Below are 17,408 nucleotides of genomic sequence, written 5' to 3'. Positions count from 1 at the left end.
TTCCCCTGAGTCGGCACCTGGTCCCTTGGCAGGCAGGGCGGGCAGCTGCACGGGCTGGACTTGATTCCCGACTCTGTCACAGGGATAAAACTCTTAATAGGAGCCGGCTGAACCAACTTAACCCTCTCACAGACTGAGCCAACCAAGATGACCTCCAGTCTGGGGCCACAAGTGTGAGACATGTATTATTTAACGTGGCTACTAGGGGTGTGATGTACTAAGCCATAAAAAGTGATCAAATGGAGAGTGATAAACCATCAGCCAATCAGCTCCTACCTGTCATTTTTCAAACACAGCCTGTGACATGGCAGGCAGGAGCTGATTGGCTGGCTGGTTATCACTCTCCATTTTTATCATTTTTCAAGCTTAGTGCATCTGGCCCTGGGTGACAAGGCCGCTGCATAACCTGCGCAAACTTTTATATGAAAGCTATACAGACTACTAGCAATTTGTAATCATTCCCAGGAACGTTTTGCTGCTCGGCCAGTACATCAAAGCGTATACGATGGTGTCTGCTGGGACATTTTGCAATAGAATACATTGTAGTAAACGCTGTGTCTAGAAGCCTTCTGTAACGTAATTGTAAACACAGTTTAACCCCCCCCCCCCCCTATAAATATTAATTTATAAAGCCCAGAAAATAAGAGCAGCAAAAACTGCATTGAATAGAAATAATAACAAGAAAACGTTGCCAAATGGACAACTTAGAAACACGGAAATATCCATTAAAAAAAGAGGGGGGAGACTGCCCGTGGAAATTAGGGACCGTTGGCCAGGGTGCTCACACTGGCAGACAATGGCGATGCCTGCTTGGCTAGAGGGTTCTACAAAGTTTCCACACGGCCACGGCAGACTGACATAGCGGCAGCCCCTGCACCCTACCGTACTTGGTAGATGACTAATGTTACACTTCATCAGAGCGACTCTTCTGGAGCGTCTGGGAGATGGGAGCAGTGTGCTCGACCTGGCCACGATGTGTTATCAATACCAGAGCCAACCCCGGGCATGGGTGATAGTAGAAATGGGCATGGTCCATCGATGGGGAACAACCATCGGTGGTTAACCACCGATTGACAATGGTTTTGCCATCGGTGGTGGAGATCCAATGTGAGCATCGTTTCGCACTTGACATGACCCGCAAAGCCCCATCCCCAGGCCATATAGGTGAATGCAGAGAGCATCGATGCTCCATGGGGCAGGCAGCAGGCATGGTGACTGCCCTCACGTTACCCTGCACACACTGATAGCAGTATTACAGACATCATTGTCACAATCCGCCATGGAACGAATTCCACCTTCCCCATTGTGTTGTAAAAGGATCTCATATCTAAATCAGAGTGGCAAGCTGTGGGAGGTAAAAAATGGACTAGGGAGAAGAGAAGGGACCCAATGGCACCTATACTTAATAGTGAGACCTGCCAACAATATTACCAGCAGAATTATAGAAACTAGGCAAAACGCTAAATGAAGGAAGTTTAATGAATCTATTATATATATATTTATATATATATATATATATATATATATATATATATATATATATATATATATACACACACATATACACAGATGGAGCCGGCTTTATCTTTGCCCGGCGCTAGCCAGAGACTCCTCTCTGGCGTGTGCCGGCGATAGACACTGGGACGCGCGTGAGCCTCACGTGCGTCCCAGTATCACGGTGGCTGGGCAGCGTCTCCCTGCCTGTCTCTGCTTCAGGGAGACGATACCCAGTTCGGGGGGGGGGGGGGGGGGTCGGTGAGGGGGACCGGTGGCAATGGCGGGGGAGGCAGCGGAGACCCTCACCAGGCGGGAGCGTCTCGTGCACGCGCGCCGCTGGCGGTGGATGGCGGTAGAATCCATCCACTGCAAAGATGGATATGTATATATATAGGTCTACTTATGTACATATATATACAATAACAAGGTAGCAGACTAGCTTTCGAAGCATTTGCTTCAAGCAGGTTTACTAGTATATATATATATATATATATATATATATATATATAAATTCAGAATTAAAAATGAAGATAAGATTAGGTTGCTGGTGATGTAACTGCAGGACCCTATTTTACATTATATATTTATATATATATATATATCCCACAGTCAGACCCGCCACCGCGACTCCAATAACAATTATAAAAAGCGCCGTAAAACGTGCATGAAATGTCAATGGAGATCTTCAAGAGTGTGTATTAAATGGCATATCAGCATTAAAGTTTACAGCTTCCTCTGCAGAACAGGAGTCTGTCCATAAAGCCCAGCTGAATGCAGAGGCTGTGTGAGAAAGAAGCGAGGTTTTGTTTGAGTGCCAGATCCCCCCTGCGTTACACCGCGTGCTCCGCGTGCACAGGCTTCTCCCCGCCAGTGGAATAAATAAGTCCGTAATTGTGAACCGTCAATAAAATAGCAATTAACTCGTGGTTGGACTCGGATAATTACATGGTTTTATGGGAGCTTTCTAAATCCTTCTGGCTCCTTACACGCTGACACTGTGCAGGTAAAGCGCAGTGGACACCGCTGGCCACTAGAGGCCTCCCTCCCATTCCCTCCGCAGGGCATCCTTTACCCACTTTCCACATAACAATATGAGGCTGTTTATAATTAATGAGGGCCTAAGCCAAATGTGGCTCTCCAGTTGTTGTGGAACTACAATTCCCAGCATGACTTGCAGAGGTTGCTTTGCATTCAGGAGGAAGTTAAAATGAAAAATACAACAACAAAAATGAAAAAATAAAAAATAGCACTTATGGGAATAAAAATTTGAGAAAATAAAAAATGTGGCAGTCACAAAACGTTAGACGGGGCAGGTTGTTTTTAGGGTGTGACGGCTCTGCCGGCGCTGGGCGGAGGGTGACTCCCCCTGACTGACGCTGTGTGCTTCCTCACAGCCTACAATGCGGCTACAGATGAAGTTACAAGTTGCTTCTATGTGAAAGAGCCCTTTGTAAGAAGCCACAAATATGTGTAAAACATTCCACATTAGCATAGTGGACGGAGCCGGGACGGACTCCCGTTACCGTAACAACCATAATAATAGCAATACGCAATGCTTCGGCAGTATGGGGGCGTGACCATAGGAGTTGCAGGTATATAAAGAGTTGGGGGAAGGGAACAATGATGAGGCATGTGATAGGCTTGGCATATGTATTCCTTTGAGGCTCTTTGGGAATAAGCCCCATTCTTGCGCAGCAATGACAGGAGCGATAATCACGTGGCTGGGGATGGACTGCTCACGTGGCACGCTCACGTGGCATAGATATAGAGGCGCAGGAAAAGCTGCGGCTTATCATATAGGAGATCTTCTTACACAGCTCCAGACTAGGATGGGTCACTACTCACTAGTGTCTTGGTCGACAGGGAAAAGGTCGCCCACTACTGGTCAACAGTCAAAAGGTCGCCATGAGAAAAAGGTTGAAATGCTTTAGGTCGATATGGAAAAAGGTCGGCACGAGCTTTCATGTTTTATTTGGGTGTCTATGTTGACATGGACACCGTATTAGTGTACCACGTCCTCTCACATGACCTGCTGCGCTTGGCACACTATTATATTCTCCCTCTATGCCCACTGGGTCGCACACAGAGGCAGACTCAGTGTCACACAGAGGCAGACTCAGTGGCACTCAGAGATGCAGACTCAGTGTCACACAGAGGCAGACTCAGTGGCACTCAGAGATGCAGACTCAGTGGCACTCAGAGATGCAGACTCAGTGGCACACAGAGATGCAGACTCAGTGGCACACAGAGATGCAGACTCAGTGGCACACAGAGATGCAGACTCAGTGGCACACAGAGATGCAGACTCAGTGGCACACAGAGATGCAGACTCAGTAGCACACAAAGGAAGACTCAGTGGCACACAGAGGAAGACTCAGTGGCACACAGAGGCAGAATCAGTGGCACTCAGAGATGCAGACTCAGTGGCACTCAGAGATGCAGACTCAGTGGCACACAGAGATGCAGACTCAGTGGCACACAGAGATGCAGACTCAGTGGCACACAGAGATGCAGACTCAGTGGCACACAGAGATGCAGACTCAGTGGCACACAGAGATGCAGACTCAGTCGCACACAGAGGCAGACTCAGTCGCACACAGAGGAAGACTCAGTGGCACACATAGATGCAGACTCAGTCGCGCACAGAGATGTAGACTCAGTCGCACACAGAGATGCAGACTAAGCCGCACACAGAGATGCAGACTCAGTCCCACACAGAGATGCAGACTCAGTCGCACACAGAGACACCAGGAATGCCGTTTTATAGCAGATGTTTTATTTATGCCAATGAGATAGATGTTCAGCAGAGAAGCAGCTTGGTATGGCTGTGATGCATTGGGGCATAGTGCTCCTAAAAGGGCTATTTGGTGTGACTTAAGCCAGATAATAAAAGGACACATCTGTTTCGGCATCATCTTTCTGAGTACATGGCCGGAAAGATGGTGCATGTCGAGGGCAAGTTGCTGCAAAGACACTGGCAAATCCATAACCTCCGACACCTACCAGGTAAAAACCGGTATAGTGGGTGTGGCCATAGATAAAGGGGCGTAGCCCTGTGTAAAAGGGTAATCAGTGCAGACTCCTCTATGCTGCTGGGGGATACGGTCATTAGGTCTACAACAAGCATTGGGCCAAGACCACTAGGTTGACATGCAGCAAGGTCGACATGGGTCTAGGTCGACATGACATTAGGTCGCCACAAGCATTAGGTCGACATGGGCTAAGTCGACAGTCAAAAGGTTGACATGGGGTTTTTCACAGTTTTTTCAGCTGACACATGCCGACAGGCGGTATTTCATGCCCTACCATCCACTAGGGCATGGTGGGAGAATAAAATAGTGTGCCGAGTGTAGCGAGGCACCATTCCCAAAGCATTGCGAGCGAAGCGAGGGGATGTGGTGCACTTCAAACTGTGTCCATGTCGTCTGTGTCGACATTCGGGTAAAAAAAACTGTGAAAAACCCCATGTCGACCTTTTGACTGACGAACTAAAATAAAATAAATGCTTGTGTCGACCTAATAGCATGTCGACCTCAACCCATGTTGACCTAGTGGTGTCGAGTGAATGCTTGTCAACCTAGTTGTAGACCCAACGATCCCAACCCGCTGCTAGGGAATGTTAGCGCTGTCAGTAAGGGATGGTGGAGACGGGAGTCCAAAGTACAATCCTGGACACAGCAGCAATCGGAGCAAACGGTACAGCCACGGTTTTGCTGGTACAAACCATAAAAGAACGATCCTGTACCTGCTGAAACAGAACAGTTGGATAGCAGGCAAATCTCTCCTGGGTGCAGGGCTCAAGTTCCGGGCCAACTGGACTCATAGGTCCTTGTACATGGCAGATCCTGCACCCATTAGTCCTGTGCTATGCAGCCAGGACTACAATGCTGTTACATGGTACAGCACATGTTGTGCCATCAATGAAGCTCTGGGAATCATGTAGGGCCGCAGCTCAGTTGGGGGCTGATTCCCAGCGAGTACTACACCAGGTTGTGCAGCGTAACCTACGTGATTCTGTGCATGCTCAGAGAGCGCATGTATATGTACATATGCAGACCCAATGCATTTAGCACATATCAGACCTCAGTTCTGCTTAGTTATGTGTACTCTGTATTGTTCAAATGTGTGCCATATGTATGGTGCTGCCAACCCCTTGTGGCGCCTTAGAAATAAAAGGCATAATAATAATAATGGGGGTAAGCCACGCCTGATCGCATGGCCACGAATTAGCAGCAGCCGTTCAATTAAGACACGCCCCCCCCATTAGAGTGAAATCCCACCCAGCGAATCAATGTACACACTGTGTGACTAGTGTATGGGCTGCGAATATGTTGATTGTTGCTAGGTGTCGTGCATGTGCAGTCAATCGATTACCGGCTGCCGTCCGTCTGAATTACCCCCTAATTGTACACACAGGCCTGGATGTCACCTGTGATGTCTCTATTCACCACCTTCATCGTTTCCAGAGGAATATTCTATAAATGACAATTACCTATGGTCTGGGTACATCTACTGGGTCTAACCTGGACATATTGAGCTTAATCTCCATGCTGAGCACTGCGCTGCCCAATGTACCATGGGAAGCCGCAGCCAGAGGTGTATGGGTCATCGGAACGACAGCACTGAGCTTTGAACCTTTTTACACCCGAATGTCGACACAGTCGTCATGGACACCTTCCCATGTGTACCCAGCCAGAGGGCCCTATCCGTGGCAGTGTAACAAACCAGGGGGCATGTAGGGCAGAACGGAACCCCCACACTACACATAAGAAAGCCGGAATATGCAGCGGCTCCAAAGCACATGTAAGATCGCAGCAATGTGTTCCCATTTCCCGACCCTTATTGTACCTGTCCCAGCCCTAATAACAGAACATACAGCGCATTATTACACTATGATCTCACCCACTGCCCGCACCTTACAGTAAATGGGTAGAGGACGTTATAATTACCCCTGGGAGATACAGTGTAACACTGTGGCTGTGTTCCGCTTGCCATGGCGTTCCTAGTTATGCCCAGGGGAGAAGGGTATTTATCTTCCCACTTGGTAAACATGACTGAGGCTTTTCCTAATGAGCGCAGCAGCGGTCGGCGAGATACAGAGAGCCAGTGTCAGAGCGGAGCCCACCGGCTGCACAGGGACAGGACGTCAGGTAGATTCCTGGCCCCATGTTATGTATCAGATCCCAGGCACAGGACGGTCTTTGTATATTACCCAGAGATTGCGGTCAGTAGGAGGGGGGGTGCACCTCTTTCTTGTTATCACTATGGTAACAATGTAACATTTACCATGCACAATGCAAACCTGGAATGTAGAGAATTCCACCATGAACATGGCAAGTAAAGGGTGCGCCGCATATACAACTAAATACCTCCCAACTTAGGACATGGAGGTAGCGGGACTTGCTGCTTCGGAGGCGCGGCTGCTGTAATACGTACAGCTGGGAGGTACTGTATGCAACTATCCCTAATTTACCGTGACGGGATATGGTCACTAGGCCGACAAGCATTAGGTTGACCACTGAAGGTTGACATGCATGAAGGTCGACAGGGTCATTTGGTTGACACAAGCATTATGTCAACACGGTCAACATTTAAAAGGTCGACATGGGGTTTTTCACTTTTTTTCAGACCACTTGTGCCAACAGGCGGTATTTCGTGGCCTACCATCCACTAGGGTGTGGTGGGAGAATAATATAGTGTGCCGAGCGTAGCGAGCCATGCGAGGGCAAGTGGTGCACTTTTTTAGTGCCCATGTCAACTGTGTTGACATTAGAAAAAAAGGGGGAAACCCGTATGTCGACCTTTTGACTGTCGACCTCCCCCATGGCAACCTAATGCTTGTGTCGATCTAATGACCCTGTCGACCTAACCCCATGTCAACTTTCAGTCATGTCGACCGTCATGCATGTCGACCTTCAGTGGTCGACCATCATGCATGTCTATCCTATGATCCATAGCTTACAGAGACAGTCCCATATTTTAAAGTCAACATTTTGTCATTTTATCTGTCGACACCAAAATGTCAACAGTATGTATTTTTAGGGTTAATCTCAAATATTTGTATGTATTTTTAGGGTTAATCTAAAATATTTGTAAAAAAACAACTGTATATCAATATTTTCTGGTGTCGACATTATGAACACGTGGACCTTTTTTCCATGTGTACATTATGAATGTCGACTTTTCCTAATTAAAGTTTTATTTTTCTAAGCTGTATACAGTATATAAGGAAAAAACAATAAAGATAACAAAAAAAAGTCACACACACACACACACACACACACACACACACACAAAAGCGAAATGTGTGTCAAACATTGTTTTTTGTTTTTCTTACGTCGACATAGACATAACATAGACATTTTAGCTAATTCATAGCCATATAGCATACAGTATGAGGGGATTCCTCCATAGGACACCTGCAAGCTGATATATAAGCTCCAGGTAATACAAGTTCATGGGCAGAGAACCGTTCATTTATATTATAAAGGGACAGGGAAAGCTATTACACTGAATATCTGACTTTATAAGACTTGACTGACCACCCCGGGAGAGTAAAAGAGTGCTTCTACTGGCCAAATTCCTCAAGAGAATGGCAAAACGCGTGGTCGACTTTTGAACAAAGCACCAATAACACATATTTCTCAATAAAGTCCTTACCGTTACTTCTGAGAATAACAATGACTCAACGCAACTAGTCCTTCAGTGCCCCGCACCCCAACACCGGACCCCACTCACCTGGAAGAGGATTTGTAGTATTCCGTGGATGGTACACATGCGTCTGCCCATGAATAGGAAGAAAGGAACAACCAGCTCAATGAAGTGATTGAACAAGGTCTCAAACTGGTGGAACCATACAGGGTTGCGATGCATAAAGTAGGCCAACACGTTTGGCACCGGCTGTGTCTGTAATGAGAAAAAGTGAGACAGTCAGTGTGATGAGTCACTACCCCTTATTCATTCAGTGCGATAAACTGCTACCCCTTACTCATTCAGTGCGATAAACCGCTACCCCTTACTCATTCAGTGCGATGAACCGCTACCCCTTACTCATTCAATGCGATGAACCGTTACCCCTTATTCATTCAGTAAGATAAACGGCTACCCCTTACTCATTCAGTACGATAAACGGCTACCCCTTACTCATTCAGTGCAATGAACCACTACCCCCTTACTCATGCAGTGCGATGAACTGCTACCCCTTACTCATTCAGTGTGATGAACTGCTACCCCTTACTCATTCAGTGCGATAAACCGCTACCCCTTACTCATTCAGTGCCATGAACCGCTACCCCTTACTCATTCAATGCGATGAACCGTTACCCCTTATTCATTCAGTATAATAAACGGCTACCCCTTACTTATTCAGTACGATAAACGGCTACCCCTTACTCATGCAGTGCGATGAACCGCTACCCCTTACTCATTCAGTGTGATGAACTGCTACCCCTTACTCATTCAATGCAATGAACGGTTACCCCTTATTCATTCAGTACGATAAACGGCTACCCCTTACTCATTCAGTGCGATGAACCGCTACCCCTTACTCATTCAGTGCGATGAACCGCTACCCCTTACTCATTCAATGCGATGAACCGTTACCCCTTATTCATTCAGTACGATAAACGGCTACCCCTTACTCATTCAGTACGATAAACGGCTACCCCTTACTCATTCAGTGCAATGAACCACTACCCCCTTACTCATGCAGTGCGATGAACTGCTACCCCTTACTCATTCAGTGTGATGAACTGCTACCCCTTACTCATTCAGTGCGATAAACCGCTACCCCTTACTCATTCAGTGCCATGACCGCTACCCCTTACTCATTCAATGCAATGAACCGTTACCCCTTATTCATTCAGTATAATAAACGGCTACCCCTTACTTATTCAGTACGATAAACGGCTACCCCTTACTCATGCAGTGCGATGAACCGCTACCCCTTACTCATTCAGTGTGATGAACTGCTACCCCTTACTCATTCAATGCAATGAACTGTTACCCCTTATTCATTCAGTACGATAAACGGCTACCCCTTACTCATTCAGTGCGATGAACCGCTACCCCTTACTCATTCAGTGCGATGAACCGCTACCCCTTACTCATTCAATGCGATGAACCGCTACCCCTTATTCATTCAGTGCGATAAACGGCTACCCCTTACACATTCAGTACGATAAACGCTACCCCTTACTCATTCAGTGCCATGAACCGCTACCCCTTACTCATTCAATGCGATGAACCGTTACCCCTTATTCATTCAGTATAATAAACGGCTACCCCTTACTTATTCAGTACGATAAACGGCTACCCCTTACTCATGCAGTGCGATGAACCGCTACCCCTTACTCATTCAGTGTGATGAACTGCTACCCCTTACTCATTCAATGCAATGAACTGTTACCCCTTATTCATTCAGTACGATAAACGGCTACCCCTTACTCATTCAGTGCGATGAACCGCTACCCCTTACTCATTCAGTGCGATGAACCGCTACCCCTTACTCATTCAATGCGATGAACCGCTACCCCTTATTCATTCAGTGCGATAAACAGCTACCCCTTACACATTCAGTACGATAAACGCTACCCCTTACTCATTCAGTGCAATGAACCGCTACCCCTTATTCAGTGTGATAAACCGCTACCCCTTACTCATTCAGTGTGATGAACCGCTACCCTTTACTCAGTCAGTGCGATGAACCGATACCCCTTACTCATTCAGTGCGTTGAACCGCTACCCTTTACTCATTCAGTGCGATGAACCGCTACCCCTTACTCATTCAATGCGATGAACCGCTACCCCTTATTCATTCAGTGCGATGAACCGCTACCCCTTACTCATTCAGTGCGATAAACCGCTACCCCTTATTCACCTCCGGCGCGGTGTGAGAGCAGAAATGCAATAGGGTAATTTACATTACACAGCTTTCAGGGACTACTTAATTGAAACAGATCTGTAAACTAAGCTGCTGGTTCAGGGTTATATCAGGCTAGGGGATCCCAGTCTCTGAGATTCCAAGCTGAGAAGGGCACTTCTAATCGAAGGAGACAAAACATCTTTAAATTATTTGTAGCTGAGTCTGTGTAAGCGATAGCCACGAGAGACGCACGTGAGCAATGCTGGAGACAGATACAGAGAGTGAGAGATCTACAGTATATCGTATTGGTGATCTACACACGTGGACATATACAGCTCTGCTGCCATATACCGTGTAGGTACCGCCAGCTATGCGGTCCATGGGCCGACACAATAGGCCGACCGCTAGGATATAGGTCAACACCTTACAAAGGTCGACTATTCTTAGGTCACCATGGACAAAAGGCTAACACAAGAAAAAGGTTGACATGAGTTTTTCATGTTTTTTTGCAGAACAGGTGTTTTGTCATACTTAACTATCCATGTGGACATAGAGGGAGAATATAATACTGTGCCGAGCGTCACAGTACACTGCGGGTACTAATTACTCAGGCCTGGGCTTGCTGGATGGACACGGCGGGGACCCTGGTTCGACCCCCCCCCACACACACACTTCCGTCACTCCCAGGCAGCTGCTGCTGACCAATAACACCCTCCTGTTTTTTTCATACCCCTAAATAGTTTTGAGCGTGGCCTAACGGCAGGAGGTGACCACGCCTCCCATGATTAGGCCACGCCCCCAATTTTTTTTCCCCGAGGTCCGGCATACCTCTCGGCAGCCCTGGATACGGTGCCTATATTGACGTAAGTTGACACGGACCAAAAACCTGTGAAAACTCACGTAGACCTTTTCCTTTTATCTGACCAAGCTGGCGAGGTACGGTCATCATGCACCAGCGCTGAGAGGTCACCAGCCAGGGGCACGCCACATTATTATTACTAGCAGTCACTTATATAGTGCCAGCATATTCTATTCTGCTTTATAATTGGGAACAGAACAGTAATAAGGGAAGACTGGGTGATAACAGACAGACAGGTATCAGGACAATCCTCGTCCAGCCCTGCTTATACCACGCAGCTAAGGGGGAGGTATATCAAAGTTTGGAGAGCTAAAGAACCAGTCAACCAGCTCCTAACATTTTTCAAACGCAGCCTGTAACATGGCAGTGAGGGGCAGATGTATTAAGCCTGGCGAAGAGATAAAGTGGAAGGAGATAACGTACCGGCCAATCAGCTGTCATAGAAATATGACAGTTGGGAGTTGATTTGGCCGGTGCGTTATCTCCTTCCACTTTATCGCTTCGCCAGGCTTAGTACATCTGCCCCTATGTCACTGCACAGCATGGAGCACGTTCTCCTTCCCCCGTGGGCATACATGGTGGGCGCAACAGTGCTTTTGTGTTTATTAAATTTATTATCAGTTTCTTATACAGCGCACATTACGATTGGAGACAGCGATAGAACACTGGGGGTTATACGGTATTTATCCCTAAAAAACTGAAAATGGGCATGTCGTACCCTGACTGGTAAGGTGAGCCCCTTACCGCTCGCTCATCTGGGCACGTATCTGGGCAGCAGTGCGGCACGCACGTCAGCACCCACTGCAATGCCGCAGGCACCCTGAGTACGTCTGCCCAGATCGCTGGCATCCGCAGCGTGACGTGCGAGGAACGCTGCGACTGGAAGGGAGGCCTCTCTTCCTGCCAGATCTGCCATTGTTATTATTTTATGAGTGGAACTGGGAAGCATCATCTTTCCTCCTAATATGTGGTGTGGATAGATCCACTATCCCACCCCCTGTGGACTGGACACTGCCTCTGTCAGTGGAGGGGAGGATGGGTGTTAGAGGGGGGCGCCAAGCTGGTGCCTTGTGGGAGAACTCAGGGAGAGGCTGCGGTTTTGATATTTTCCGGTTCAGTACAGTGCCCTCAGAGGGGGGGGGATGTTCCTTCATTTTAACCCTTGTATTGCCAGAAAGTCCAACTGTACATCAGATGAATGAGCAGGGTTCTATACACAGAGGGGTTAATCCTGGCTAACAAGTAATGTTTTAGACAGCACGCTGCCTTGTGCGGCCCAAGCAAAACAGCAGAGGCGGACAAGCCTCTGATACGCTCCAGACCTACATGAAGTGTGAATCCTGGGGTGACACCACCGCCGGGCCACAACTACAGGTAATGCAGGGGAGGCCCAGAAGGCCAGAATCAGATCCACCTTACACCCATCAGGAATCTGTACAGTGCAGCAGCTGCGGTGTTCCTCCATGCCAAGTTCCAATGTGCATCATATACAGACTAAGGGGGAGTGGAACAAAGCTTTGGGGAGAGATAAGAGATAGAGAGATAAAGTACCGGCCAATCAGCTCCTAACTACCATGTTATAGACCAGCAGTGGCCAAACCTGTCCTCACGATCTACAAACAGTTCATGTATCTCAGGCAACCTGTGGATCTATAGTAGGAATGAACGCAGCAGGTATGACAATGTTAGTAATAACTGCACCTGTGCACCAGGGATTTGGAAGACGTGGACCGTTGGTAGATCTTGAAGACCAGTTTGACCACCCCTGCTATAGGTCGTGTTTGAAAAATGGCAGTTAGGGCCCGATTGGTTGGTTGTTTATCTCTCTCCACTTTATCTCTCTCAAAGGGGCCCATTTACCATGATCACATTTACAATGCGATCTGGGCGGAATATTAACACCTAGGATCACATTGTAAAATGCGATCACACCGGCGGGATGTATCAAATTTGAGGGCGCAGGGACAGGGCTCCGAAAGGAGCCCGTCCCTGTGATCTGCGGAGCCGGAAGCCAGGGGGTCTGCGCATGCGCGATTATGCGCTGACCCCCGCCGACCGCACTGCAGCCCAGGCAATGCGATCCGTAGCCCATAGGCTACAATGGGCTACCGCCATCTCAGAATGGTGACAGCCCAGGGATGCAAAGCCGGGCTGCCCGATGTAGATACACCGGCGGCGGTGCAGGGGGGATTCCAGCAGGGAGCGGAGGTTCCTGCTGCGGTCCCCCTTTGATACATTAGAGGGTTACTTAATATTTGCGGCTAGTTTTCAGGGATTTAGCCGTAAATATGGTTTGATAAATGGGCACCAAATGCTCAGTACAGGGCCAGACTAGGGGAACGGCCAGCATTTTATGGGCGTCCCCATAAAAACGCTGGCCGTTCCCCTGGAAACACGGGGGCGCCAATTCCTGCCAAGGGCGGGTGGCTGACATCACATCACGTCAGCTGCCCACCCCATCTTCTTCCTAGCGCTCATCACCCTGGATTAGATGTGGCTGTTGTAATGCGTGTGCAAGTTGCTGCCAGCCTCACAGGTCTACCCATTTACACTAGATACTAGGGTTACCACCTAGTCCCTTTAATTCCGGACACATATTAATTACACAGGTTCTGTGGCTGGCTGACTTCAAGACTCCACTTCACCTGATTTTAAACTGCCACAGAACCTGTGTAATTAACATGTGTCCGGAATTAAAGGGACTAGGTGGTAACCCTACTAGATACGCATCTGCATGGCGGTGGTTTGGGTTTCAATGTGCGCCACGTTGAAGGGCCAGTTGCACAATGGTGTCGCACTTTGTGCATCCAGCAGGTATATATGAATCCTGGCTAGTACAGCCTACAAAGTACACAGTGAACATACGCAATTTGAATGGAAGGACTCTACAGTGCCACCTGGTGGTCAAACACAATACTGCTTTATCTTACCAGATTTTGCACCCTATAAACCCAAAACAATTTACATTTTGATCACTCACTTTTACCTAAAGCAGTAGATGTCGTTGTGTGGGAGAAGTGGCACGATATTACCTGGTCTATGGCGAGAGGGCCGTGCCAGAAATGACACAATACTAATTGTCATATCAACTCCGCACCTTCACCATTGACCCAAGAATCATGCCAATATGCCACAAGGGCCCATGGCTTAGTAGAATCATGCCTGGTCTCTGTTTGCTGTCAAGCGGGGGGGGGGGGGGGGGAGGTTTCTGTGTACTCATATCCCTCCACAAGATGATGGACAGTGAATTATTGCCACTTACTGTATCTGTGCTGCAGACCATAACCAGACATCATTACTACTCTACGGAATGACAGTATACAGTAGAACACAAAAAGTACATTACTCTGTGGTTTGAAATGTTTTTGTTCTCCTTAAACCAGTTACCACCACAAACTCAAATTCTGATACATAAACCCCATCACAAAACTATGACACGGATAATAAAGAAGGGTGAACGAGTTTATAGCACGTATAACAATAAGAGGAACCTTCTGTGCTAATATAGACTGATCATAATAATGAACGGGTATAGATAGCGTCAGATTGTATATATCACATGACGGGTGGATTCCTGAGGTGCAGCAGTGTACGGACACCCGATACCCTGCGAGCCGCCCGGGACCTACCAATTTGTTGTGACGGATCGCATGCGTCCCTGCTCCCCGCCCGTCTCGCCGCCAGGAGGGAGGTCCAAGGTTGGGTGGTCAGACGGCCAGCACGGGGCTGTGCATCGGACCTGAGGGGACATTGAGGGATTGAGACGATTGGGGCTGATTTCATGGGCCAATTCCTCGCAATAGGCCGAAATTGACCCGATGTATGGGCACCTTTAAAGTTGCTTTTTAAGGGGGTTATTCCACAGGGAACCAATTGTTTGCATCTGCGCATAGTCATTTATGCACACGTGCACCCGCTGTGTGCGAGCGGCCATGGCGAATAAATAATTTGCTGTGCGATCGCACACAATAGTGTGGGTGGGGGGCATGTGGCGGTGGGCCGGGGGATGCGCCAATGGGAACACCCATGGACGTTCTCATGGTAATTCTCCGATGACGTGGGTGTGAGCAGCTGAGGTCAGCGGATGTCAGCTGCCCGCCCGCTTCCCGCTCAGGGCGCCCGCAGAGCACTTGCAAAATCATTCGGATGTCAGCTGCCCGCCCGCTGCCCGCCCGCTTCCCGCTCAGGGCGCCTGAGAGCACTTGCAAAATCATTCGATGGTCGGCGAATGTTGCAATTTTTTGGAAACTATCCATGCCTCAGCACCTTGGCACTTGGACACTTTATTGGACACACTTTACTGGACGCACCTACTGTCCTAGGATTTCACCAGATTAAGCCAACTGCAGCAATGCCGCAGACTTGCCTTATGAGTATAGCCCACCGCAGCACCTTCACATGGTGAGATACTTCATTACAGAAATTGTTATTGATTTTACCCAGGATAGGACAAGTGATCCACATACAGGAAGTATTGTTCAATTGTTACAAAACCTTTTTTGCTTTTGTGCATGTATTTTTAATGTTTCAATAAACCTTGTCATCTTTTATACCACTTTGAACATCATTTAAGAAGGTTACGCCAAACTATACATTCTTGTTGTTCATGTTTGCCTTTTGGGAGGTGGTGTACCCCCTTTTTATGTTTTAGTAGGCAGCAACTTCTTAATTGCGCTCTCATATCCACCACTACCTCTGTCTCTGTGATTGTATGGTGATGTCAACACAGTGTATGTGGCAGGTTATTATGTGATTGTATGGTGATGTCACACAGTGTATGTAGCAGGTTAGAGTGTGATTGTATGGTGATGTCACACAGTGTATGTGGCAGGTTAGTGTGTGATTATGTGGTGATGTCACAGTGTATGTAGCACGTTAGAGTGTGATTGTATGGTGATGTCACACTGTGTATGTGGCAGGTTAGTGTGTGATTATGTGGTGATGTCACAGTGTATGTGACAGGTTATTGCGTGATTGTATGGTGATGTCACAGTGTATGTGACAGGTTATTGCGTGATTGTATGGTGATGTCACAGTGTATGTGACAGGTTATTGCGTGATTGTATGGTGATGTCACACTGTGTATGTGGCAGGTTAGTGTGTGATTATGTGGTGATGTCACAGTGTATGCGACAGGTTATTGCGTGATTGTATGGTGATGTCACAGTGTATGTAGCACGTTAGAGTGTGATTGTATGGTGATATCACACTGTGTATGTGGCAGGTTAGTGTGTGATTATGTGGTGATGTCACAGTGTATGTGACAGGTTATTGCGTGATTGTATGGTGATGTCACAGTGTATGTGACAGGTTATTGCGTGATTGTATGGTGATGTTGCGCAGTGCATGTAGCAGGTGTTATTGTATTCTGGCACCAATGAAGTATTCAGAGCACAAAATATGATAATGTTTTACAATAACACAAAGTAATCTGGGTGCTCCTGCTGTATGTATCACACTATCACACAATATCACACATGAAGTGGGTACACTATACAGTATATCACACCGTGTGCACAGATAGGCTAAGTAGGAGGAATCTGTCCACCTACAGCTTATAGTGGGGAGTGTTCTGCATTACAGCTGAGGAACCTCCACACTATTACTCAGTATAATGACTCACCACTCTTCTACTAACCTCTGAGCTATCGTTATTATCACAATGCCGGGGCTTCGCGCGTCAGCACCCCCTGGTCAGTGTGATTCGGTTCTGCACATAAACACAATCCAGTGAATAGTCTATGATCCCATGCAGGCACTTATCACTGAGCATTGCCGTGTATGGATGCACCTGGGTATTGCTTCCTCAATAATTGATCCAGACTGTCCGTTGCAGACTTTATTTAAAGGGGTATGTGCCATTCATCTCCTAAAGGGTCATTCCTCTATAGAACTTATCTAGATTCCTGCATCAATCAAAAGTGACAGCATCAGTCATGGCATAATGTACCCCTAATAACTTATTCAAATGACTGATTTCACCAAATTCTGGCAGATCGAGCTGAGAAATTGGCCAAATAGCATGTGTCTGACATCCGATCCGATGCAAGGTCCCGTGCACATTGGATCGGAGCTGGAAATCATACGTGCTGCACGCCAATGAAACGCTGGCCGTTCCCATATGGTAATAAGGAAGCCCACCGCCCCCCCCCCCCCTCCGCAAGGCTGCTGGTGTGCGCCCGGTGACTA

At 47.6% G+C, this 17,408-nt stretch overlaps 1 protein-coding gene across 1 annotated transcript in view; it reads right to left on the bottom strand.

The window, feature by feature from the left end:
• Positions 1-17,408, bottom strand: part of LMF1 (lipase maturation factor 1) — a 257,843-nt gene that overhangs the window by 63,447 nt on the left and 176,988 nt on the right. Inside the window, exon 6 of the mRNA XM_083152787.1 lies at positions 8,236-8,403. Within this exon, the coding sequence (XP_083008913.1) occupies positions 8,236-8,403 (168 nt within the window). The remainder of the gene's footprint in view (positions 1-8,235; positions 8,404-17,408) is intronic.

This window comes from Crinia signifera, chromosome 7, assembly GCF_055691185.1.
Source record: "Crinia signifera chromosome 7, ASM5569118v1, whole genome shotgun sequence".
Taxonomy (NCBI): domain Eukaryota; kingdom Metazoa; phylum Chordata; class Amphibia; order Anura; family Myobatrachidae; genus Crinia; species Crinia signifera.
Note: the sequence above shows the minus strand (reverse complement) of the source record. Positions and strands in the feature narration are given on the sequence as shown.